The 27,518-nt window shown below is 43.4% G+C and overlaps 1 protein-coding gene across 10 annotated transcripts in view; it reads right to left on the bottom strand.

Moving 5' to 3' along the window:
* LOC125404524 (cell adhesion molecule CEACAM1) overlaps positions 1–27,518 on the bottom strand; it is a 146,809-nt gene that overhangs the window by 103,324 nt on the left and 15,967 nt on the right. For 6 of the 10 annotated variants that reach the window (XR_015738279.1, XR_015738271.1, XR_015738278.1 and 3 more), the window contains exons 1-8: positions 11,391–11,550; positions 10,229–10,588; positions 8,426–8,704; positions 7,701–7,955; positions 5,637–5,912; positions 4,300–4,575; positions 2,963–3,238; positions 495–620 (exon numbers count right to left, since the gene is read on the bottom strand). Coding sequence is in view for 4 of the 10 variants with exons in the window: in XM_087907658.1 (XP_087763784.1) it covers positions 505–620; positions 2,963–3,238; positions 4,300–4,575; positions 5,637–5,912; positions 7,701–7,955; positions 8,426–8,704; positions 10,229–10,588; positions 11,391–11,454 (1,902 nt within the window). In the remaining 6 variants the exon portion in view is untranslated. Of the gene's footprint in view, positions 1–494; positions 621–2,962; positions 3,239–4,299; positions 4,576–5,636; positions 5,913–7,700; positions 7,956–8,425; positions 8,705–10,228; positions 10,589–11,390; positions 11,551–27,518 lie in introns of those variants that run through there. The other 4 variants (XR_015738273.1, XR_015738287.1, XR_015738286.1 and 1 more) reach the window with 4 other exon arrangements.

Below are 27,518 nucleotides of genomic sequence, written 5' to 3'. Positions count from 1 at the left end.
AACACACAGAGATCTGCCTGCCTCTACCTCTCGAGTACTGGGATTACTACACCACCACCAGGCTTTTTTTCTACTCATTTTCTTGACCAAGAGGACTTTAATGCTTCTGTTGCTTGATCTTAGGGTCCCTTCTTCTCCTAACTCCCCTCCCCCCCCCCGCCACTGCTGCAGTCAGTGGGACATGCCACCTGCATCCTCTTGCTGCTCCTTGGATTCCCTCACTTTGCATTCTTCTTGGACCTTGGCCTCTTGACTGAAGAATAAAGAGGTATAATTCAATCGGTTCTCTATTTATGTGGGAATGGACTCCAAGAACCAGGAGGACAGGGAGCATAAAGACAGGGGGGCTGAACCCACAGGGTCAGTGCTGAGAAGCAGAGAGTTAGGAGAGAGGCAAAGAGATCCAGCTCAGAGGCAGAGGGATAGAAGTCCTTGCCCACTCCCAAGCATTACACTTAGAGTTGGAGAACACAAAAGAGGAAATACTGTCCTACCTTATTTCTTCTAGAAACAAAGGAAATATGCCAGGGCTGCTATCAGAGTCTCCCAAGCCACAGATCCCATGATGATGCTGGCAGCGGCACCCCCCGGGAGGCCAGAATTCCCTTGTGTTGGGTCAGCTGTCAGGGAAGGAAAAGACAAGAAGGAATGAAGTAAAATGTTTTCCAGTGGTGTGCCCAGGGAATTCTTAGCATGAGATGATTTCTTTTTTTTTTTTTTGAAATCTCAAATTTTTTATTAATTTATAAAAATTTCCACTTCCTCCCCTCCTCCCAACACCCTCCCACTCCCCCCACTCCCCCTCCTCCTCCCTCTCAAGTCCTAAGAGCAGTCAGGGTTTCCTGCCCTGTGGGAAGTTCAAGTTCCTCCCCCCTCCCTCCAGGTCTAGAAGGTGAGCATCCAAACAGACTAGGATCCCAAAAAGACAGTACATGCAGACGAAACAAGTCCCAGTGCCATTATCAATGGCTGCATGAGATGGTTTCTGTTCACCCTCTTGGAGAATGTGTTTTCTGTGGGAAGGTGAAGTGTGAGTTGAAGTGATGGTCTCCTAGCAAGTGTCTCAGCTGTGGCAGCCGTGAATAAGTGGTCACTTGTGGCCCCACTTCACTTCTCAGTCACTGACCAAAGGGAAATCAAAGTCGCAATAAAACACCACCCACATCTCTTAGGATGCATACCATTAATATCACAGACAGGAAGCAAGGGCTTTGGAGTATATAAAGAAATTAGAGCTCTGGGGTATTGCAATGGGAGGGTTGAATGTAACCATGAGCACAGCTCTGTGGCTCCTCAAAAGAGTAGAGAATTGCAGTCAACTCAGTAACTACGTCCAGGATTGTAGGGGTGGGATAGATTTACAAGAAGTTTTGGAAACTGACAATGGTGGTGTTTACACAGCAATATGAATATACCTTCTACCTCTGAGCTGTACATTTCAGAACTCTACAGTGGGCAGATCTAAAAATGAAAGATGATTTCTATGTATGGTATTTTGTCTTGTATGTCTCTGCACCACATGCATGCTTGGTACCTGAGGAGGGCAATAGAGGGTATAAATTTTTTGGAACTCAGTTACACACAGGAATAAGCTGTCATGTGAGTGCTGGGAATTGAACCTGTGCTTTGAAAGAGCAGCTGGTGCTCTTAACTGTTGAGTCAAATCTCCAATCCATATATGTGTGTGTACATATGTATACACACATGTATACCCATATATATGTGTGTATATATATATACATATATATTTATACAGGGACACAATATACATACACACAGACACACAGACACACAGACACACACACACACACACACACACACACACATATTCTATACCGTCAAAAAAAGTTAATGGAAAAAGAGTCTTGTGCAAGGAGGTCATGGTGTAAATGTCAGCATGAGGATGAGAAACTGAGTATATGGGCCAACAAGATGGGCCATCTGGTAAGAGAGCCTGCCATACTCCCCACCTCCCAGAGTATCTACTCCAAATATCACATATAAATCAATGTACAAACAAATTTGGGCCAGTGAAATGCCTTAGCAGATAAAGGACATGTTCACCCACCTTAGTTTAGTTCTCAGTCCCTGGAGAATTGGCTCCCACAAGTCGCTATTTGACATCTACACATGGGCGTGGAACACGCACGCAAAATGAATGAATATGCAAATGTAGCATGAATTAATACAGGTCCTTGCTATCTATGGATTTTACATTTATGGATCAAACAAACGTTGGAAGTAAGCTACTTAGAAAAAATATATCTACAGTGAGAAATGTATTGTTTCCTCCTGTCCTTGTCCCTTACTTAACACAATAAGACCAGTGTCTGCAGTGTTCATACTAGGAGTAAGAAATAATCGAAAGAAGATTCGAATGTATGGGAGGGTTGTAGAGTAACATGAATATTTTACTACATTCCGAGGGTTGACTGTGCTTGACTCAGACCCTAAACTCTTAATCACTTTTAATTTCGTTTGCTGTATTGATCAATCTATTGTTGTTATTATCATTGACAGAGTCTCACAATGTAACCTGTGCAGGCCTGGAGCTCCTATTCCTCCTGCTTCATTCTCTCTCTCTCTCTCTCTCTCTCTCTCTCTCTCTCTCTCTCTCTTTCTCCCCCTCCCTCTCTCTCTCTTTCTATTTCTCTCAACAGGATCTCACTATGCAGCCCTGGCTAACCTGGAGCTCACTACAATGAACAGGGAGGTTGGGAACTCATAGACTTCCACGTGTCTCTGCCTCTGGTGTGCTGGCTGGGTTTCAAGGCATGCAGCACCTTTCTCAGGTTGTGTGGTGTTTATCATGAGATTAACATGCATCCATCACTAAACTGACTATTTGTATCTTGAATCATGGTTTTTTTCCTCATGACTTCTACACATTTTGCACACTGCTGATAAAAAATTTGCCCCACTCCCAACACTATAGGGTAAGAAGGGAGGGGAGGTCACTCACCTATTATGTCCAGCTGGATGGGATCACTCCTCTCAGAACTGACTGCATTGGAGACCTCACACTGATACTTCCCGGCATCCTCCTTTCTGACAGGGTCTATGCTGAGGGTGCTGTTGTCCAGGGACAGCTTCATTCTGTCTGTGAGCTTCAGCCTCTGGCCATTGAAGAGCCAATGGATGGAGATCCCATTGTCGTTTGAGGAGCAGGTCAGGAACACAGAGTCCAGTTCTTTGACTTTGGTGTTGCTGACTTGGATGGAGGGCTTTGTCACTGGCTCTGTGGATAAACAGTGGAGGGGACAGCTGAGAGTCCTTCATCCTCAGAGATCTCAGCCAGCTCACAGGGCCCACAGAATGGCATGGCCCTCTGGAAGATCACATGTTTGTGTTCAAGATAAAATCTGTAAAGAAAGAGCTGAATCTTCCTTCTACCCAGACCTCCACATTGACCCTTGACTCAGGGTTGTGTGCAGGTTCCATACTAAGAGACCCTTCAGCCCACATGACCACAAATCTCATGGTGGGACAATGTTTTCCCCATTGATTTTTGTGCAAATTCTTGCTCACACTTTCTGTGAGTGTGAACAGTCAGGTCCCTCCGTTATGAAATAGCCTTCTGTTTCTTTTTCATTAAATAATGTGTCATGAGGTTCAGATAGCCTGGCTAATCTTAAAGGTGTTGAAGCCTACACTTCAGGGCTGGGTAAAATCTCAAACCAAGAAATTTCTATTTGAGGAGGACAGTGGTGGCATGCACCTTTAATCCCAGCACTCAGGAGGCAGAGTCAGGAGGATCTCTGTGAATTCAAGGCCAGTCTGGTCTACAGAGAGAGTTCCTGGCAGACACCAAAGTTACACAGAGAAATCCTGTCTCGAGAAACCAAATAGATAAATAAAAAGAATTTCTGTTTGAAGAGAAACGTATTTCTTGCTGCATAGAGATGGATTAAATACCACAAGAAAAGTGAATGGCCACAGTGTTGATCACAGCCTTACGCTCTAATCCTCAATACTGATTTTTTATTTTTGAGACAGGGTCTCACTATGTGGCCCTGGCTAACCTGGAACTCACCACAATGAACAGGGAGGTTGGGAACTCATAGAAATCCACCTGTCTCTGCCTCTGTTTTGCTGACTGGGGCTCAAGGCATTCAGCCCCGTGCTCAGCTTGTGAGGTGTTTATCAAGAGATAAACATGCATTCATGACTATGCAGACTATATTTGAATCTTGAGCCATGTTTTTCTCCTGGTGACTTTTACTAATTTTGAATACTGCTGATAAAGGAATTGCCCCACCCCCAACACTATAGGGTAAGAAGGGAGGGGAGATCACTCACCTATTATGTCCAGCTGGATGGGGTCACTCCTCTCAGAACTTTCTGCATTGGAGACCTCACACTGATAGTTCCCAGCATCCTCCCTCCTGACAGGGTTGATGCTGAGGGTGCTGTTGTCTAGGGACAGCTTCATTCTGTCCGTGAGCCCCAGACTCTCGCCATTGAAGAGCCAATGGATGGAGATCCCAGTGTCGTTTGAGGAGCAGGTCAGGAACACAGAGTCCAGTTCTTTGACTTTGGTGTTGCTGACTTGGATGGAGGGCTTTGTCACTGGCTCTGTGGATAAACAGTGGAGGGGACAGCTGAGAGTCCTTCATCCTCAGAGATCTCAGCCAGCTCATAGGGCCCACAGAATGACATGGCCCTCTGGAAGATCACATGTTTGTGTTCAAGATAAAATCTGTAAAGAAAGAGCTGAATCTTCCTTCTACCCAGACCTCCACATTGACCCTTGACTCAGGGTTGTGTGCAGGTTCCATACTAAGAGACCCTTCAGCCCACATGACCACAAATCTCATGGTGGGACAATGTTTTCCCCATTGATTTTTGTGCAAATTCTTGCTCACACTTTCTGTGAGTGTGAACAGTCAGGTCCCTCCGTTATGAAATAGCCTTCTGTTTCTTTTTCATTAAATAATGTGTCATGAGGTTCAGATAGCCTGGCTAATCTTAAAGGTGTTGAAGCCTACACTTCAGGGCTGGGTAAAATCTCAAACCAAGAAATTTCTATTTGAGGAGGACAGTGGTGGCATGCACCTTTAATCCCAGCACTCAGGAGGCAGAGTCAGGAGGATCTCTGTGAATTCAAGGCCAGTCTGGTCTACAGAGAGAGTTCCTGGCAGACACCAAAGTTACACAGAGAAATCCTGTCTCGAGAAACCAAATAGATAAATAAAAAGAATTTCTGTTTGAAGAGAAACGTATTTCTTGCTGCATAGAGATGGATTAAATACCACAAGAAAAGTGAATGGCCACAGTGTTGATCACAGCCTTACGCTCTAATCCTCAATACTGATTTTTTATTTTTGAGACAGGGTCTCACTATGTGGCCCTGGCTAACCTGGAACTCACCACAATGAACAGGGAGGTTGGGAACTCATAGAAATCCACCTGTCTCTGCCTCTGTTTTGCTGACTGGGGCTCAAGGCATTCAGCCCCGTGCTCAGCTTGTGAGGTGTTTATCAAGAGATAAACATGCATTCATGACTATGCAGACTATATTTGAATCTTGAGCCATGTTTTTCTCCTGGTGACTTTTACTAATTTTGAATACTGCTGATAAAGGAATTGCCCCACCCCCAACACTATAGGGTAAGAAGGGAGGGGAGATCACTCACCTATTATGTCCAGCTGGATGGGGTCACTCCTCTCAGAACTTTCTGCATTGGAGACCTCACACTGATAGTTCCCAGCATCCTCCCTCCTGACAGGGTTGATGCTGAGGGTGCTGTTGTCTAGGGACAGCTTCATTCTGTCCGTGAGCCCCAGACTCTCGCCATTGAAGAGCCAATGGATGGAGATCCCAGTGTCGTTTGAGGAGCAGGTCAGGAACACAGAGTCCAGTTCTTTGACTGTGGTGTTGTTGACTTGGATGAAGGGCTTAGTCACTGGCTCTGTGAATAAACAGTGGAGGAGACAGTTGAGAGTCCTTCATCCTCAGAGACCTCAGCCAGCTCACGGGGCCCACAGTATGACATGGCCCTCTGGAAGATCGCATGTTAGAGTTTAAGATACAATCTGTAAAGAGAGAACTGAATCTTTCTCCTACCCAGATCACCCGCAGTGACCCTTGACTCAGGGTATGTGTACAGGTTCCACATTAAGAGCCCCTTCAGCACACATGTCCACAAGTCTCATGGTGGGCAGAATGCTTTCCCCATTGATTTTTGGGTAAGTTCCTGCTCACACTTTCTGTGAGTGTGAACAGTCAGGTCCCTCCATTATGAAATAGCCTTCTGTTTCTTTTCCATAAATAATTTGTCCTGGGGTTAAGATGGCCCAGCTAATTTTAAAGGTGTTGAAGCGTACACTTTGGGGCCAGGAGAAATCCCAAACTAAGAAATTTCTATTTGAGGAGGACAGTGGTGGCATACACCTTTAATCTCAGTGCTCAGGAGGCAGAGGCAGGTGGATCTCTGTGAGTTCAAGGCCAGCCTGGTCTACAGAGAGAGTTCTTGGCAGGCACCAAAGTTACACAGAGAAAACCTGTCTCAAAAAACCAAAATAAATAAATGAATGAAAAGAACTTCTGTTTGAAGAGAATGTTATTTCTTGGTGCATGGAAATGGATTAAATACCACAGAGAAGACTGTTCTCAGCGGTCACCTCCTGTGCTGGTAGCCAGACGCAGTTCAGAGCCAACTAACCTGAAGGCCTCCTTTCCACTTTCCCGTTCCTGACCTCAACGGCTCTGATGTACACCAGTGACATTTTATTTTATTTTGTTTTTTAAAATTTTTCTTTTCTTTCCTTTTTTTCTTTTTGATTTTTGTTGAGGGAGGGTCTCACTTGTAGGTTTGACTGACCTGGAATTTGTTGTGTAGACCAGGTTGGCCTTGAATTCATATTGTTTACCTGCCTCTCCCTCCTTAGTACTGGCATTAAGGGTGTGTACCACCACACTCAGTGGACATTTGTTTTCGTTTTTCTAGACAGGGTTTCTCTGTGTAACAGTTTTAGCTGTCCTGGAAATAGCTCTCGTGGATTAGGCTAACATTAAACTCACAGAGATCCTCCTGCTTCTGCCTCCCGAGGGTTGGGAATAAAGGCATGCCCCACTACCTCCCAGCTCAATATTTGTTTTTTAAAACTTAAAAAGAGTAAGGGAGAGAACATCATCAAGTCGTTACGGAAATCATTTACCCTGAGTCAGAACCAGGGTCCCAGGTGCATTCTCCACCCTCTCTTCCCCTCCCATGGAGTCAGAGCTCAGCCAGTCACCCCTGAGACAGGAGCAGAGCTGGGAACAGAGCTCTGAACTGCTGGTCCCCATCTGTGGGGAGGGAGTTTTCTCCTCACATTTGGGGGAAAACAATGTGAGCACAGTAATGCCCTGGGTGTCCCTCTAAGTGATGGAGGTCATAAGAAGAAAATGGAGGGGACAGGAAGGGCTGTGTTAGTGACAGAAAGAAATCTTGACCTTAAGGCTCTTCCCTCCCCTGGGAAGTCCCTCACACGACCTGAGGTTTCCAAGGCTGGGAGAAGCTCCTCCTCACACTCCAAGCTCCATCCCTATCAGCCAGGAAAGTCAGAGCAGCAAGAGATCAGACCTAGTAATGGAGAGGATGGAGTTTTGCTTGTTCCCATAGACATGGGCTCGAAATTAAATTTTTCTGCGTCTTCCCAGAAAGCCAAAAGACTCTACTCCAAACCTGTCACTGATATTTCAGAGATCCACTTACCAAGGACTGTAATGTTCATGACTGTGGTTTTATTGAGGCCAGTGACAGAGTTATAGACGACGCAGATATAGGATCCACTATTATTAGTAGTGATGTTGGGGATAAAGAGCTCTTGGGAGTGTGACAGGAGTTCTTCATTGACAAACCAAGAATACTGTGCGGGTGGGTTAGCAGCTGCATGGCAGGAGAGGTTGAGGTTTGTCCTTGAATGAAAATAACCATTTGAGGGGGATATGATCGGGACATCTGGACCATCTGGAGCAAACAGAACAAAATCACATGTGATGTCAGGAGAGGGAAGGGCAATCCTGGACTGCAGAAGGCCACACTGTCTCTCTGAGCTGTGCTATAACCTCAGCTGAGCAGGTCCCACCCAGAACTGGGGTGCAGATCAGTAGAAGAGTATTCATGCAGCAGGCACAAGCCCTGATCCATCTCGAGCACAGCACACAAACATCCCCACTGCACACTCACTGTGCACTAAGCCTGAGTCTGAGCTGTCCCCTGTCTCCATCATCCCAAGTCTCTCTAGGTAGAAGTCTCTGAAGTCCATTCCATCTCAGTTCTGGGCTTGGCTGCGTGTACCTGGGCTGGGTCAGGAGGCCCTGGTCAGCCTAGGTGTCTGTGTGGTGGGTCTGTGTCATCAACCCGAGAGGACTTAGTGTCCTAGCTCTAAACGTTTGTATTTAGGCAGCTGAAAAAAGGATCAAACAGATAATACTCACAGGTAATTTCCAGATAGAATGGGTCACTTCGGGCAGTGCTCACTGGGTTCCGGGTTTCACACTCATAGGGTCCTGTGTCAGTCCTCACAACACCGAGTAAAGTGAGAGTCCTGTTGTCCTCAGACAGCTTCAGTCTGTCACCTTCTGAGAGGCGTTGGCCATTTCTCCTCCACAGGTAACTTGTATTCTCAGTCTCAGGCTCACACATTAATGCTACTGAGTCCTCACCCTCTATGGGATTGGAATTGTTGCTTGTGATGCTGGGCTTGGGTAGCAGTGCTGTGTGTGCAGACAACAGAGAGAAGGTTGCCCTGTGTGGTGCCTCTGATTCTTGCAAGGGCCTCTTTCAATAGAGATAGTCTCCTGTCTCCCAACCAACCCAGATACTCAAAGAATCAGTCAGGAACCAAATTGCAGGCAGATGGAGTAGCTGAGCGCTCAGAGACAATGGGGCCTCCTGTGCTGTGTACGGGAGAAGCAAGGGCTTTCCCAGGAGGGAATCGAGCTGCAGTGTGTAGTGATGGGCAGACTTGAGACTTGGAATCACAGACCTCATATTATCTCCTGGTCCTCACTGACTCACTCTATGTCTTGGGACACAATGTGTGAGTCCCTCCAGCTGCCCTGACCTCCACTGCTCGGTGAGGACCAGCGCCCTCCAAGCCTTTTCTGCTCAGGGCTCTCCTACACATAGGTCATGATTAGTCTTCCCGTTGAGCTTCCCTGAGAACCTGACAGCCTGTTAGAGATCGCACACAGATCAGGATATGACTGACATTCAGGTCGGGCTGGACTTCAGCTGGGCCATTCTTGTTAGGAGTTTGGGAATTTGATGTTGATTGACATGAATCAGGAATACCTACAAGAAGCCCGAGTCTAGGAAATGATCTATAAGACTCAGGGGCACCTACTAAGGTCTCCATGGTGGGGAGGCTGGAGATGTGTCTGTGGACAGATAGCTTGGCCTCTGTGACCCTGACTCAGTGACTGTGTTTTCTGTTTCAGTTTCCCTAGAATAGGACACAGGGTAAATGATCGTTGCCATGGCTGCAAGTTAACCTTAAATGTGAGCAATGACCTGACCCTTCCACCAAGCAGTGTCTCTTAGTATCTACCTGCAGGAAATAATTCCTGGGCTAGACCCCCGGATGCAGAAAGCTGCCATTGGTATACTTTTCCTCCCATATCTTTAGGGCTCTCCACCTTCCTGCGAGGTCTCAGAAGACCATCAGGACAGTTGGTTGGTTGTCTTTCATACCCCTCCACCTATGCTGAGCACACTGAGTCTCAGGAGGAGATGCCCAGGTGACCTGCCTCAGACATGGCTCTCATAGGCTGACGGTCAGCAGGCTACCAGCCTACAATCAATCATTGTCCCCTGTCAGCTCCAACAGGAGGTAAAATTCCAACCTAATCTAGAAGCTTCTCAGGATTCCTGGTCCAGTCTGAGGCAGAGATATTGAGTAAACTTCAGGTGTTCATATCTCTGTGAGAATCTCAAGGTTTCCTCAGCCAGGCCCTGCCTGAGTCCTGAAGGGTCTTTCTCAAGGCCATGTGCATGATGAGCATCTAAGACCCTGGGCAGAGTCTGAGAGCCTGGGCTGAGTTACCTCACCCCCTCTCTCTGAGGGTGGATTCCAGTGAGGGATCCTGATTTATTGCTGTTTCCTCCACTCTGTGTCCTTCACTAAAGGCTTGAGCCACACTGTGAGGATCATAACACAGTCATCCAAGACTGACAATTCTATGTGTGAAGTAGGATTAGGTCCACCCATGACCCAGAGGATACAGAAAATTACTTACGGTGGACATGGAACTGCACAGATAGTGTCTTAGGGTCAAAGTTTTCCATTATCATGTGCAACGTGTAGGTTCCGGTGTCATTCTGAGTGACGTTCTGGAAGAGCAGGGACCCATTGGGGTATATTGTCTCTCTGCCACTGTATGCAGACCCTGTTGTAATTCCGCTAGTTGACGTTATAAATCGTGCAATTTCATTACTGTTATCCCGATTTTCTCCCTTGTACCAGTAAAAAGCGTGGACAGTCTCTGTCAGATTGTGGACAAGTAGAAGAACATTCGCCCCTTCAGCAACATGGGGCGGAACTGCTTCCACAGAGACTTGGGCCGTGGTGGGAGAGCTCCAGTAGATCAAAAGTGAGGCTAAGAGGGAAGAGAAAAAAACCTATCAATATTCGATCTTTACATTTGGTAGAAATTGAGAACTGAGCATGTTCAACTCTCAGCCTCAGTGTCTGTGTGTCCTGTTGTAGGAAGGTCTGGGGCATCACCCCATTCCTCTGTACCCCTGAATCTTTCCACTGAATGAAACTGTCTTCTCGGGTGTCTGCACAGCTCACCTCACTCCCTCAGATCCCTGCTCACACTCAGAATCTTTGGTGAGTGTAGGCATGTCTTCTCTGACCTCCTCCTCTAAGGACTCCATGCCTTCATTTTCTGACCTTCCCAGCTCTATTTCTTCTGAAGTCCTTGTCAACACCACCCCACCTTATTAATGTCCTTGCTGTTCTGTTTTCCTGCCCAGGACTTTGTGAGGAGAACTGGTTTGATTTTGGTTTAAACCCCACTGCCTGGAACAGGCTCAGGCACCTGTGAGCAAATCAGTGTCCCAGAGCCTGGGGTTTATTTGCGGATTCCTCAGGGTCATGTGTATGAAATGGCCCTGTTTACTGGCCCCAGTTTGAGTTTTACTTGAAGAGTCACCCTCACACAGTTGTGGGAGTCAGTCTTCAGGGTACAGAGGCCAGTGCTGATAAACTTACAGTGGGGGACCCCTGAGTTTTCTTCCCCACTTAGCAATTCACATTCACTGCGAGCTTCCTGTTGCTCTCAGGCTTCAAGCAAAAGCCAGATGTGTCCTCTCAGACAAAGTTCCCCTCCCAGAAGACCCCATCCAGTCTCTGAGCTCCCCTGCTGTCCACACCCCTGAGGAATGTCTCCTCACCTGTCAGCAGGAGTCCCCTCCAGGGTAGCTGCCCTTTGTGGAGAGGGGCTGAGGAGAGCTCCATGGTCTCTGCTGTGGCCTAGGCTCTTCCTCTGGACAGGAGATTTGCCTCTCAGGCTGTTGCCAAGTCTGCCTGCTCTGGTGTCTGCTCTGCTTTTATTCTCAGACCTGAGCCTCCCCCCCAGAGGAGGACACCTCCTGGAGTCACATGGGCTGGGGTGGAGTCTGTGTGTCAGTGCTGCCTCCCTTCCTTCTATTCCTTTCTTTCTCGTTCTGTGTTCTAGAACATACTTTGAGCCACAAAGTTGAGAAATGTCCTGTGCCCCTAGAGAACAGTGGATCACCCCAGGACCTTGTTCCTGCACTTCCCATAGCCAGGAGTGCATTTCCTTGTGACACAAAAACCCAGCAGAGCCCAGTCTGCCCTGTGATCTCAATGCTGTGGGAAAGTGGGAGTTACTCCAGGGAGGGAGTGACAGTTATCTCTAAGGGCTGGAAAAGGTCTGAGTGATGACTGGAGAGGAATCAGATCCATGGTCACTGCTGTTGCCAGTCAGGTGTCTGATCCAGGGATACAAGTTATCTCAGGGGTTCGCATCCCTGCGTGCAGGAGGAGGTGACCTGTGTGTCCTAGAAAGAGGACTGTGTGTTCCAGCTTCCTATGGAGAGCCCCAGGGAGACACCCTTCCCCCCAGCTTCCTGTGTTGTCTGAATGTGAATCAGGTCTGCCCATGCCCTCCCTGACCCTTCTGGGATGCCTTTGTTCTGCTTGGTGGCTGTCCTGTGATCTCCCCATCCTTCCTCATGGGTATTGCGAGGGAGAGGGGACAACATAGGGTCTCCTTGTAGAGTTGGGTTCTCAGAGACACAGGAAATGATTATGTGAGGGAGCTCCAGGTCTGTTGGAACTGGGATGGAGACAAGGCTGCAAGATTTCAGGCTTCAGGGAGCTTCCCTGTTGATTATGTGGCTTCTTGTCGCCCCCTGGTGTCCATGAGGAGCCCTGCAGCTCATGTCTGTGCTGTCACAAGGATGGTAGCCAAGCCCCAAAGGCTGTAGTGGAGCTGAGCACCAAGTTTCCCAGGGAAGGTCCCAGTGTGCAGCTGCCTTTGAGGACCCAGTTAGATTTTGCTGGAGACTATAATAGCTGAGGTGAGACTCACTTCTACTTTGATCTGCAGTTCCCCAAAGACTGACGGTGTTGAACCCCATTTCCCGGGTGTTCATTAGCTTTTTGTACATCTCGTTCAGAGACAGGCATATCCAAGGCCTTTGCTCACTCTAAAATAGCTTTGTTATGACTTTTAAGTTTTAAAGGGAAGTACATTCATCCACCCAGAAACCACAATTTAGAACTATTACATAAAATGTAGTGAAAATCAAAACAAACCAAATCGTGCAAGCTTCTCAGTGTTGGTAATTCCGGGTGTGTTAGTTTTCGAGATTCAGGGCCAGTAAGTCTGCATTCCCAGGAGTTCACCAAAATTCTCCAATTATGATGATTTAAGCATACTTTGGACATCCTTCACTCTCTACAGTTTTTATACCTAGAGTTATTGTTTAGAGAACAATACACCCTAAGTTGGTAGTACTTATTTGAATTGCATTGTACAGAGACATTTAAATGATGAAAACCATACCTTCAAACATGGTCCTCCAGTAAGGTGGCAGCACAGAGTCACATGTGGATATTGCTTGTTAAGGGCCTGTTTTACATCTAAACTGTGCACATGTTGAGAGAGCATTCAGAGGACCCACAAAGTACAGCATGTATGTGAACTCATTAGGGAGTGTTTTGTCTCTTTAAAATTTCATGTTCTCCTTCCTCAATGTTGCACTGTACCTCTGCATATTTAATAACATGTTTACATGCATACATTATAGGCTAGGATCCACATACAAGAAAGAACAGGTGTTTTTCCCTGATGTTTGGTGAGCTCACTTAACTTTATATATTCTAAGTCTACCAACTTTCCTTAAATTTTGTGAATCATTTTTCTCTAGAGATGAATAATATTTGATTTGGTATATGCACTAGACTGTCATCATGCACTCGTCTGCTGATGGACATCTAGATTGGCTCCATCTCCTTGTATATTGAGTAGAGCAGCAGTATTCATGGGGGTGCAAACATCTCTATTGTGGGATACAAGATCTCTGGGTTAATAGCTGTGTCACATGGCATTTCTAATGCTGTGAGGGACTCCCACGAGCGTTATAGAATGACTGCATCAATTTGCACCCCCACCAGCAGTGAACTAGTGTTCCTCTTTCTCCACATCCTCTGCAGCACTGCTGTCAGTTATTGGGGTGACAGCCATTCTACCTGGGTGAGCTGGTGTCTCACAGTAGTTCCTGTTATGAGTATAAAGTGTCCTTCTCCATCTCTTCTGAATGATTTTAGTTTGAAATCAATTTTGTGTGATATTAGGATAGCTACATCCACTTGTTTCTTAGGTTCATTTGATTGGAAAATCTTTTCCCAACCTTTTACTCTGAGATAGAGTCTGTCTTTGAGGTTGAGGTGTGTTTCTTGTATACAGCAGAAGGATGGATTCTGATTTTTTATCCATTCTTTTAGCCTATATCTTTTTATAGTGAATTGAATCCATTGATATTAAGTGATATTAATGATCAGTGATTGTTAATTTCTGTTATTTTATGGTTGTAGTGTCTGTGTGTTTCCCTTCTTTCGGTTATGCTGGTGAGGGTTATCAGATGTTTGTGTTTTTGTGGGTGCAGTTAGCTTCCTTGGGTTGAGGTTTTCCTTCTAGTTCTTTCTGTAGTGCTGCGTTTATAGATACATATTCTTTAAATCTGGTTTTGTCATAGAATATCTTGTTTTCTCCATTGATGGTGATTGTAATCTTTGCTGGGTATAGTAGTCTGGGCTTGCATCCACGGTCTCTTTGTGTCTTCAGGATATCAGCCCAGGATTTTCTGGCTTTCATGGTTTCCATTGAGAAGTCAGGTGTAATTCTCATAGGTTTACCTTTATATGTTACTTGACCTTTTTCCTTTCCAGCTCTTAATATTCTTTCTTTATTCTGCATGTTTTGTGTTTTGATTATTATATGACGAGGGGATTTTTTTTTGATCCAGTCTATTTGGTGATCTATAAGCTTTTGTACCATCATTGGAATATCCTTCTTTAGGTTGGGAAAGTTTTCTTCAATAATTTTGTTGAATATATTTTTTGTGCCTTTGGGCTGGAGCTCTTCCCCTTCTTCTACTGCTATTATTCTTAGGTTTGGTCTTTTCATGGTGTCACAGATTTCCTAGGTGTTTTGTGTTAAAATTTTGTTGTAGTCAATGTTTTCTTTGATCAATGAGATTATTTCCTTTACAGTATCTTCAACACCTGAGATTCTTCTATCTCTTGTATTCTGTTGGTTATACTTGTCTCTGTAGTTTCTATTCATTTCCATTTACCCAGATTTCCCATATCCCAAATTCCCTCGATTTGTGTTTTCTTTATTGCCTCTATTTCAGTCTTCAAGTCTTGAACTGTTTCCTTCACCTGTTTGATTGTTTTTTCTTGGTTTTCTTGGGTTTCTTTGAGGGATTTATCAATTTCTTCCAATTTTTGTTTGTCTTTTCCTCCATTTTTCTTTAAGGGAGTTTTCATTTCCTCTTTAAAGGTCTGCATCATTTACATAAAGTTACATTTAAAGTTGTTTTCTTCTGCTTCTTCTGGGTTAGGATGATCAAGTCTTCCTGTTCTATGACCACTGGGTTCTGGTGTTACCATGTTGCTTTTCAGATTGTTGGAGGAATTCTTGCACTGGCACCTACCCTGACTCATCTTCATGGCCCTGCAGTATATGGCAGTTTCACCCCTGGTTAGCATTAACACAATCTAGGCAGAGTCTTCTTCTTCGGAGGGGACCTTTGAGCTGCCACTACGAGCTGGCATTTTGTCTGTCATGGGAAACTTTTTTCATTTGATCCTTTAAATGCCATACTCAGCAAATCTCTGAAGAGCTTTTGGGAGCCATCTCTTGAACATATATCTGATTTTAAATACACTGTATTTGTTTTGAGTTACTTGTTTGTTTTAACCTTGAAAGCATGCCCAGAAAGTGAAATAAAGCTTATCCCTATCAGTGAATCACATTTGTTTTTTAGTATGACTGCAAGCAATGTTCTGAGCACTTTAAGGAATTTTATCATTTATGGGGTAGCTGACTATTAGCCTTATGTCCTAATTATAGTCTAAAACTTGAAATTCTTGAACTGAAGCACTTTTAGTCCTTAAACAAAACTTTAAATCATAAAACATTTCATAGAAAGACTGGGAACTTTACAAAAACATGCACATGGTTCACAGAGAGATTGGGATCTTCATTTATTTTTTACCTTTTCATAGTGCACCAGTACAGAGCATCACAGTTTCTTGCCTCGGTTTATCCAAACTGAGCTAAAGCTGAACAAAGTCAACAAAGACAAAGAGGTCAGACACACATTTTCAAGTCAGTCTCTGTGGGCCTGAGTAGACTTAGGTAAGGAGAAACTACCCATAGGCTCCGTGCCAGGATGATTAGGCCGTTATCTCACTGCGTCGTAAAGCAGAAATATCTCAGTTCTTGGTGTTCTCGCTGTGGGTCTGACTCCTTAGCTCCGCATTTCCTTCCCCATATATTTAATTTTTCTTTTATCCTTTTCATCCTAGTTCACCCTATTTCTCGAGCCTCTGATGTTCTTTATCTAGAACAATACAGCTCAATGCTATCTCAGTCTATCCCAACCTCTGGCAAGACCCTATCTCATGACATTAAACTTCTGTTGATCTTTTTAAGTCATATTTTCAGTTAGAAGACCAACTAGGGATGGCAGTCCCTGGCAGTGACTGTCAAGCTGTTGTCCATCAAAACCTGGCCAGATAGAGGGAAGAAGCCCTAAGCCAAGAGAAGAACTGGGGTGACATTTTCTTTTTGAGACAGCGTCCTTTCCAAAGCTTCCCTACTTGGTTCTCGTTCTGACAGCATTTTTCGTCTGGGTATTTTAAATGGAATTTTGAGGCCTAGTCCTCGGTGTCCTGAGTATGCGTATTCTATTAGCTCAGGTATGCACCTCTTTAAAGTAAAAACTAGAATTCGCAGGACAGCAGGAAGAACCTTTTCATGTGTCCAACCACTGATGTTTGCAGACCCAATGAATTTTGAGAACGTCCAAGGACAAGCATTTTGGTTTAAACTGTGACATCATTGTGAGATGAATCTAGAGAGGAGAAAATCTTTCTTTAGCCCCATTTTAAAAAGAGCAAAAAGTTATTGAGCACAGCAAACAAACCTCATTTATGTTGCCTTAATTGAGGGATAAAAATCTATGTTTTTAATCACCTTAGTGTTTTCAGTGATGATTCTCACCATACTTCTCTGGCTGCTCAGGCCTTCTATTGAAGAACATGACAAAGGTAAAAGAGAGAACCCTACATTCCCCATCTGTACAGTCTTCATTTGTATTTTTTCCTTGCATATTCGTGCATGTAAGTACAGCTTTAATATCCTAATTACCAAATGTATGTCATTTTGAATCCTATTTGTTTAAAATAAACCTTACTGTAAAAAAAGTCTTTTTCCTCATTTTTAATTCTTTTCCTTTGGGCAAGAATCACTGCACAATATACATCCTAATTGATGATATCTCTGAGACCCGCTGTTATTATTTTTTTTTTTGATAAAAGCTTTCTCTTTCAAACAAGAGTTGAATCCAATTTGCACATACAGTATGCTGTAGTAAAATAAGATTACGATTGCCTACGTATAGATTTTCACTATCCACCCTCATGTTATAATGAGTTGTAGGTTAACTTTGGTTACAGATTTTTTTTTTTCTAAAATTGGTTGTTTTTTTTTTCCCAGACAAGTTTTCTATGTGTATCTTTGGAGTCTGTCCTCAAACCTATTTGTAGACTAGACTAGTCTCAAACTCACAGAGATCCACCTGCCTCTGCCTCCAGAGTCCTGGGATTAGAGCCATGCATAGTCCCGTTCCATTCCTCCACACATACACTTTTGCTAGGAGGAAACTTTTAAATAAGCATTCTGTGTGAGAGCTCAGGGGACCATATCCCAATCCCAGAGTCAGCTTTTTGTTAAAGGGGAACTGTAAAATTAACATTTTAATATCCATACCTAAAAGACTCCTGGTTTCCTGTAAAACTGAAGCCAGTGCTGGACAAGGGACCATATTCAAGTTTAGAACAAGGACTTAGAGATAAGATCTTTTTTTAAAAAAACAACAAATCATTCATTTATTTTACATCCCATTGGCATCCTTCCTCCTTCCTAGCTTCTCCCATCCTTCCTCCATCCCCACCCCTCATTCCATTCCTCCCTTTCTGTTCAAGAAAGGACTTGGTTCTCTTGTGGGACTCCTAATAGTGGAAAGACAGGTCATTTCTGATTCTTTGCCTGGTTTGTGAGATAAGAACTGTTTGAACTCTGGGTATAGACAGAGGACACTGCAGGGGGGTTCTGAGAGATTCACCACTCAGGGAGGAGTGTGCCCATGCTGCAGCTGGCTACTTCTTCCTTCTCTCCCTCACCTGCTCCCTCCAGCCCCAGGCTTCTACATCTGCAAAAAAACTCAATGACACATCAGAAAATATAGATCCATCAAACAGTAATTTATAAAGACGAACATTCATACAGTCATGTGGGACCAGACAAGAAGAACCATTTGGTATCCACCATCATTCATATACCCAACAGCTGATTTCCATGTTGGTTCTTCCCAGTGGCATCCATGTGGTCCCCTGTCTCCAGCTTTTCCACAAGACCAGAAATGCATGCTACAGACAAACAGTATCCTTACCTACACCTCTGGTGGTTTTCTGACCTCTTTTCTCACAGTCCAGGCATTGAGAAGCTCCCAAGAGCTCCCTCCAAATGCTGGCCTATCTGATTTCTCAGCTCCCAGTATGTTGGAGCTTCTAGGGTCCCAAGGCTGGCAATGAAAAGATGGTGGATCTGTTTTTTCCATAATGGTTATGGTATCACAATTCAGGCGGAGGCATGTGTGCCCCACAGTCTTCTTTGGAGACCTCAGGGTTACCTCTAGGATCTGCCATTTCTGTCTATCATGTGGAGTTTTCTATTAAACATTTTATATGCCATATTCAGCAGATCTCTGAAGAGTTTGAGGATCACCTATTACATATACCTGATTAAAACCAACTTTTTGGTTTTTATTCTTCATATCTATTTTTGTCTTTATCATACATTTCATTGAATATATATGTCTGTATATGTCTATATAAATAATGTTTAAGTTTTCCTCAATGAACAATGAACTTTCCTGCAGTAATTTTTGAAGTTTCCAGGAAGAAAATGGGGCCCCATAACAACAACTTCACCTGGTTGATATGACATCATGATACTGATTCGCTACTACAAGACCTGTTTTGGGTACTAACTACACAAGACATTTTCAACTTGGTTAGCTGAAACGGTGCTCATCTTTTACAACATTCTGACCAGACCTCCACAAAATACTCAGAGACTATTTGCAATCTTAACAGACATTAATCTTGAAATTTAACTATCATTTTACTTTCACAGGATCCCCCAGAAAGAACGTCACCCCCATGAGAGCTGGAAGTAATTATAGAGGACGACGTCCCCTCTCCTACTAATGTTTGTCCTTGGGTTTAGGGACATCATTTAGGGGTTGATTATAATTAGTATACAATTGAGGATTGGGGAGGAATTTTATAAGCTCAGGGATCTTTTTGGGAAAAAAAGGGAAAATTGGATGATGGGATAATAGATTGGTATTTGTGAGTTATTGTTTATAGATAATTACATTGGCATAGAATTTTGTATATGGATACAAAATTATTGTATCCATGCATGCTTGCTTCTACCTCTGTTTAAAACATTTTTATGTATTGATATATATTGTATTGATATATATATATATATTTACCATATTGTAGTGTACATTTCTATCTCTGATTAAGACACTTGTATATTGTTTATGTGTGTGTATATATATATATATATTTATCATATTCTAATGTATACTTGTACATTGTTTACATTTTGGAGGTCATTGTCCTCATTTATTGCACAGTTGCTTATTCTCTTAGTCTTTAAGTTAAATAAGTATTGAGAATTGTAGATCAATAGTCATCTATGTTTGTCATGTTTATAGTTAGACTAAGCAGGTTCTTTAGATACATAGAGATTATATTTTGTATAAATAATATTCAACCTCTACAAAGAGCTGTAGAAAATGGAATTTAATTTAATCTTAGAGTTTTGTGGTAGTGAGATATAGTCACTCCTGGCAACACCGATCTATTCCCGAGAGACTGTTGAGCACCAAAGACACACACTTGGAGCTTGTCTTAGCAAAACCGGCCTCTGGGCAAGGAACTGTCCATACCTCAACTACTGACAAAACATATAGTATCCAGAAAAGGATAAGCAGAACTGTCAAATCTTGCCAAGACAGGGTAAGACAGTTTTGAAAATTTTCTTGCCTGTTAAAAATTGTCTGTCACTTATTCTAGGCCTTAGTCAAAGTTGGTTGCTTCAACGCTGCAAACATGACTTTGGGTAATTACCCAGGTATCCAGTTGTCTCTGTGATTTGTTGCATGTTTTGGAAGTTATTTGATTGCAGTTCCTAATTATCTCATGTTTTAAATTGGTATGTACTTTTAAGTCTCTTACAAAAATACCTTATATTTGATCCAACCCTCATTTAAAATATAAGATGTTCCCTACCATTGTCAGTTCTGTCGTTAACCTTCTCCTACTGCAAGCAGTTTTTCTTCTTTCTGTCTTTTTATGATTGTGAATCTTACCTATTAAGTTAAGAGTCAGTACAGTCAAGCTCAGACCCAACTCTTCAGGCAGATTCTATACAGTAGTTACTGTCAGATCCCATAGGCCCCAACATAGAAACTATCTTTCCCTATCTGGACTGGTTTGGAGGCGCGAGAAATAACCAGAGACAGTTCACACAGTCATCACGGAAAGGCATCTCAGGCTTCCTCCATCCTGAAAATCTACCCACATTTATCATACAAAACACCTTTTAACCCCCAGGTAAACCAAGGTGGAAGCTCATTAATATTCTCTTTCCAGGGGATGTGGGCTAGGGAAATACCTGCAACTTAGTCACCAGCTTTGGCAAACACCTCTCCCCAGGCGATCTACATTTTTAACAAAGGAGAAAGGAGCACTACATCCTGGCCTTTGTTAGGCAGCTGTCTTACTTGTTTGGCAGGGTTGCATCTGCCAAGTGGCCAGTGAGCCTGCCTGTAAATTATTTTATATCAAATATGGGCCCACACCTGATAAACAGCCCTCAACTGCTCAGAAATCTGGGGAATATGACATTTAAATATTTAATTATTAAAAAAGTTTCATAACAAAAAGAGACAGTTTGGCTCCTAGAAGCACTCTACTTACTACAAAGAATACAGAAGACAAATGGGCACAGAACAATGTCCATCCACAATTCTCTTCAACTTCCAAGTGCTGACCACTGGTCAAAACTGCCTTTCATCTAAACTGAAGCTCTCCAGATGTGAACAGAATCACTGGAATCGACAACATAGCTGCTCAGGTCAAGGTAGGCTTGTCTTCCTACAGATTTCTTAGCCCACAGGGTCTTCTGGAGACTGGCAGGCCCTGTGCTAAACAGCAAAAAGCAAACAACCTTCAGTGACCATGGAGGACCCTGTAGAGTCGCTCTAGGTGCCAATCAAGTCAGTTCCCTGTTGCTTTTTAATCAGTAACTCAAGAAAAATTTTATCCTTCCCAAAGATCTCTGATGCAGTTTGACAGCTGAGAGCTTTTGTCAGTTTAAAAGGACATCCTCATCAAACAAATTTCAGTAAATTACAAATATAAGTTATTAAGGTGTGTACCTATAAGTTATAAAGGTGTGAGGACAAATACAAGTTATCAACTTTCTTTTCCTCATGCTGTCTTCCATAGTCTTAAAAATACTTTTCATTTTGCAAAAATATCTGTCACAGTCATTCTGACATAAATATGCTCCTATTTATACAATCTATGTGTTTAAAACTTTTGTTTTCACAAACCCAAAGAATTCTTGTGAGTTCCAGGGAATCAAAATGAAGGATCCACATAAAACAGGTCAGTACACTCCTCTCAATTCCCTGGTCCTAAATTTTTTTTCCTTAACTTAACTTTGTCCTCTGTTCTGCCAATACCTTAAAGAGGTGTAAGAGACACCAGCCATTTCCATACCACAAACACCAAATAGGAACAAAGAGACCAGTTACCCCATCATGTGACCAGCACCCAGCCTTCTCAGGTTTCCCCAAAGAAGATGCTCACAAATAAGCAGGAAGCAGTCTTGAGAATCCACTGCCCCAATTCCTTTAATCTGTGGTGCCTAACCTCCTGCCTTTTTATTATAAAAAAGAGATGGAAATGTAATGATTTCTTCTGTCTTTTTTTAAAAAATATTTATTTATTTATTATGTATACAATATTCTGTCTGTGTGTACGCCTGCAGGCCAGAAGAGGGCACCAGACCCCATTACAGATGGTTGTGAGCCACCATGTGGTTGCTGGGAATTGAACTCAGGACCTTTGGAAGAGCAGGCAATGCTCTTAACCACTGAGCCATCTCTCCAGCCCTTGTTCTGTCTTTTTAAGAGATAAGCCAAGCCCACTCCCCTGTCTTCTTTCCTGTTTGCAGCCTGACGCTTTCTTTTCCATCTCCCTCTGGAAGAGGTAGCTTCTGCCTCTCCCCCTTCTCCCCTTCTCCCCCTCTTTCTCTCTGCCCCTCTTCCCCTTTCTCTGCTCTTCTCCTTCTCCCCCTTCCCTTCCATTACCCACTTAATAAATATCCAACCTCACTCTGCATGGTGTGCCTATCCATGTCTATGTTTCTTACCTACCACGTGGCTCCCTGCCCAGGACCAACCACCTTCAGAGACCTGTGGCATGGTCTCGTGGCATGCCCATCTGTCTGTCTCTCCTTGTGGCCCACTGCTGCCACCCAGGGACCTACAGCATTTCTGCCCTTGTGGCCACTGGGAATCTAGGGATCCTGCATTTTTTATTAGTACATTTCACATACAAGGCTGAGGATATGGATGTGTCTTTCCAAACAGATGGGAAATGCCTATATGGCTACCTGCATGTAATTTAAAATTTCTCCCCTCCCCTCAGGATAATGGGCAAGACCAAGATGACCAATAAAGAAAAAAAGGGATTATGGTAAAGAAACCTTAAATTCAAACACAAGAAAAGAAAAATAATCACTGCCCATGGAAAATTAACCCTTGAGGAGAGTGTTGCCTATTTATCCATTTCAGACAACCCTCCTGGTGACAATCATGTTAATTCTTCTAACAGAGACCAAGGTCCAGGCAGCAAGTTCCCATCAACCACAGAAGGTGACATGGATCTTGTCGAGTGCTGGCACTGGAGGGATACTAAACTAGACTTCTCAGATGAAGACACTCTGCATGTGATGGCCTAATCTGATGCTTGACCTTTGAGATTTGGCACGTGGGAGCTGGGTCATGGGAGACTGGATTTAGGGGATAAAAGGGAGACCTGAATGCAGAGGTTCTTGGGAATACACTCAACCTCAGGCATTTTATCCTAATGACCCTGGGTGTTCTCTTGTCCTTAGGAGACATGCCTTCCTGTAGACATACTTTTATGTGTGCCCAGAAAGCAACCAGACTGCCTCAACTATTAGAAACTGTGTGTGTGCGTCCTGATTACTAATGTTCTTCCTGGGGATGTGAGCAGACTGGGCTGGACATAATTAGAAAATAGAGAGACTGCAATTTACAAAAGTCTTTAGATTCCTTCGCAAGGGTAACTTTATAAAATAGGAGAGGCTTGGACTTGCTGTTTATGGAACAGGGAGGAAATTGCAGGGCACTTGGGAAAGTATGTTGCTTCTATGCAGACCATTCTGGGATAGTTACAAGAACCCTAGATGAATTAAGAAAAGATGCTGATGCATTTAAGTTAAGGACCCCCTGTGAGACCTGGTTTAATTGGTCCCCATGGCTTACCACACTCATCTCCTCCCTAATTGGGCTGATGGCTATTTGTTTATTTATCTTTTTTTTGGTCGTGTGTTTTCCAAAGGCTGAAACAAGCATTCCAAAAACAGATACAACAGGTACATGGCCATTTGAGTATATTATGATAGGTTTGATACATCTCACCCCATGGATGAGCTCTCAGTTTGAGGGTGTCCAGGCTGAGACTCTGGATAGAGGTGGCCCTGACCCATACTCTCTCCCTGGTTGCTATTCTGGCCTGGTTATTGGGGTAGAGGGTAGGTTATAAAACAAAAGGGGGAGATGTTGGGCCAAAATTATCTCAGGGCCTGTACCTCGAGGCCTGTAGGACAGAAAGAAGCCTGGCTCAAGTTCTGGGCGTAGACTTTGAGGTCTGTAGGACAGAGAAAAGCCTGGCTCATGTTTGAGTGAGGATGAGACAGCAAAAACTAGGGAGATACCCATCTAGCCAGAGGGAGGGTTTGGCTGCCTCTCAATGGCTGGAGGTACCTCCACATCACAGGAAGTCACTTAACATATATAAGTGGATACTGACAGTAATAAACTGAGTTCTTGTTTTGACTCGGTTCCCTATTGCCTCTGATGGCCCTGCATCATGGGGCTGTGGGCTGGGTGGAGAGCACTCTTATCCCTGGGGAATAAGGAGGCTCAAGAATCCTGAAGACTTTTAAGTGACTTTATATTTCTACTGGGTATTAGATATTTATATATATGTACAGAGAATATAGATATAAAATTTTACCCTACAGATGACCTGTCCTCATAAGTCATATTCCTCTTTGTTCACTGATCCTTTCTGGATAGTTATCTTTTCCTCTTTAGGCATCCAAATATCCAGGGTCTCTTGACTTTTTGAAGATGTGTATTTTCCTGCAAAGACAAGAACAGAACCCTGCCCCAACCCTTATGTGGTTTCCTTACCATCTGTGTGGTTATCACCTTTGTGGATAGCTGTCATTTCTCTTTCTCAAGAGGTTTCTCTTTTTCAATCTGAATCTTTATTAAATTTGATGGTCTCCATAGCTTTTCTTCTCCTTTGGAAACAAGAGCAAAACCCTTTCATCAAAATAGCACTATGTTTCCATTGTGAGGTAAACCCATTCTTGAAATACACCAGCTGATTTAATTCAAAGGATTTTTCTATTATCCAGTCTCTCTGCTGTTGTTGTTCCTTTCTCATTAGTGTTAAGAAAATTCAAAGTTAATAAAGCACTATGCAATCTATGTCTGGGGATATTTTCCATCCCTTTCTGTTTGTTTAGCATACCCTTTACAGTTCAATTTGTTCTTTCTATAACTGCCTGACATGTAGGACTTTTTGGTATACCTGTAATATACTTTATAGTACAATAAGCAAAATAGTGTTTCATTTTCTTAGAGACATATGCTGGACCATTATCTGTCTTTATTTGTGAAGTTACATCTATGATGTCCATAACTTCTAATAAATGCATGATTACTGAATATATGAGCCTTTTCTGAGCTCAAGGCAGTTGCCCACTGAAAACCTGAATAAGTGTCAATGGTGTGGTGTACATATTTTAATTTGCCAAAATCTGCAAAGTGGAACACTTCCATCTGCCAGATTTCATTCTTTTGAGTACCCTTTGGGTTACTCCCTGCAGGTAGAGGTGTTTGATTATAGAGAGAACAAGTAGGACATCTTTTATAATCTCCTTAGCTTGTTGCCATGTAATAGAAAACTATTTCTTTAAACATTTGCTATTGACATGATGCTTCTTATGAAATTCTGAGACCTTCAGCATACTTCATGTCAATAATTGATCAATTTCTGCGTTACCTTGTGCTAGAGGACCTGGCAGACCTATATGGGACTGGATGTGTGTTATTTATATGGGACAAAGCCTATTCCGGATCATGTCTTGAATCTAAATTAATATTGAAGTCGATTCTGTATCATCTGGTTTAATTCAGCAGTTTCAATATGCAACACAACTCTTTACGCATATTGTGAAACAGTAACTATATTGAGAGGTTCTTTAAAATCCCTTAGTACCATAAGAATAACATATAATTCTGCCTTTTGTAGAGAATTATAGTGGCTTTGTTCCACCTTACTTAAATCTGCTGGTTTGTATCCTGCCTTTTCCTGATTTATTTGCATCAGTATAGAATGTATGAGCTCCAGTTATTGGTATGTCATGTACAATGCAGGGAATGATCCAAGCAATTCTCCTTATGAGGTTAATTCTATTACTTTTGGGATAATTGTTATTAATCTCTCCTAAAAATTTAGCACACCCTCTTTGCCAAGATTCATTGTCTTCCCATAATTTTTAATTTTGTCAGTAGTAAAAGGTACTATAATCTCTGCTAAATCAATCTACAAAGGTGCCAGATGAAGATAGATGGTTAAAAGAACTCCCACACTAGCTCAGAATTGAGTATAATAAAGGGTTATTTATTTAGTGGTAGACTCACAGATCACAGTCCTCTGCCTGAGTGGGGAAACAGGAACTAAATCCAGCAGCTGGAATAGAGTGAGTGTGCGCTTTACATAGGCATTTTTAGTATAAGAGGCCATGCCCAAGTCGGCTGGTAAAAGGCTACTGGCTGAAGGTGTTCCTTGAGCACTAGCTACCCCTGCTCCCAATCCCCATCCACTCCTCCCTTTCTGTTTAGGAAAGGGCTTGGTCCTCTTGTGGGACTCCTAATAGTGGGAACAGGGACTGTCTCTGACTCTTTTAGTGACTCTTGAGATAAGATCTTTTTGAGCCCTGGGTATAGACAGAGGGTACTACAGAGGATGTTGAGAGGCTCACCAGCGAGCTAGGAGTGTGTTTACACTGGTGCTGGCTATTCTTTCCCTCTCTCCCTCACCTGCTCCATCCGGCACTAGCCTCCTACATCTACAGCAAACTTATGAACACATCAGAGAACACAGATCTATCAAACAGTAACTTAAAAATGCAGAACATTCACACAGTTGGGGTACCAGACAAGACAAACATTTGTTGGGCACATTCATTCAAACAACCAACAGCTGATTCCCATCTTGTCTTTTCCAGTGAGGGCTAGTGGTATCTCTGTGCTACTTTCCCCTGACTCCAACTTTTCTGCAAGTCCCACAAATGCTCACTACAGACAAACAGGATCCTCACCTATACCTCTAGTGGTTTTTTGACCTCTTTTCTAACAATCCAGACATTGAGAAGCTTCCAGTGGCTCCTTCCAAATACTGGACCTGTCTGATTCGTCAGCATCCAGTATGTTGAAGCCTCCAGGATCCCAAGGCTGGCCAGAAATAGAAGGTGGATCAGCTTTTTCCTAGTGGTTAGGGTTACTAATTTCTTCTTTGGGGACATCTCGGCTGTCTCTAGGACCAGCCATTTCTGGTCTATCATGTGGAGATTTTTATTAAACATTTGAAATGTCATATTCAGCAGATCTCTGAAGAGTTTGAGGACTACCTATTTTACATATACCTGATTTAAACCTGCTTTTTGGGCTGGGACTTCTTTCTATCATCCCATGCTGCCACCAAGCCAGCCTTTTTTGTCTGCGAGGTCCTTTGAACCCTGCAAGAGATCCTGGTTCCATGCTGAGGGGATCCAGAGAGGTGAGTAAGTAGACACATGGCTAGACAACCTGAGGTGCCACTCTCTGGCCAGTCTGGGGACTGAATCGAGCCCCCCTCCAATCCCCTAAGCTTTCCTGGCCATCCAGTGGGGTGTGTTCCCTGCTGTTGGCTTTCTCTACCCCATTCTACCCTGCTCCCAAGCTCGCCTCTTCACCTGTAAGGTCCTTGGATCCCCTAACACAGCCTGCTTCAGGGTGGAGGTTATCTGAGAGTCTGCTCCAGTGCTGAGGGGACCTAATAGAGGGCAGACCAAGAAAAACTCCCAAGTACACAGTCAGACATATCAAAGATTGGACCAAGATGCCAAGACTCTGCTGGCCTCATTTGAAGGAAGAGATGGGCAGGTGCCAATGCAAGAAGTTCTCCAACAACCTAAAAAGCAACATGACAATACCAGAACCCAGTGAACACACAGCAGGAAGACTTGAACAACCTGACCCAGAAGTAGAAGAAAACGACTTTAAACGTAACCTTATGAAAATGAT

The sequence above is a fragment of the Myodes glareolus genome, chromosome 1, assembly GCF_982192425.1.
Source record: "Myodes glareolus chromosome 1, mMyoGla1.1, whole genome shotgun sequence".
Lineage (NCBI taxonomy): Eukaryota > Metazoa > Chordata > Mammalia > Rodentia > Cricetidae > Myodes > Myodes glareolus.
Note: the sequence above shows the minus strand (reverse complement) of the source record. Positions and strands in the feature narration are given on the sequence as shown.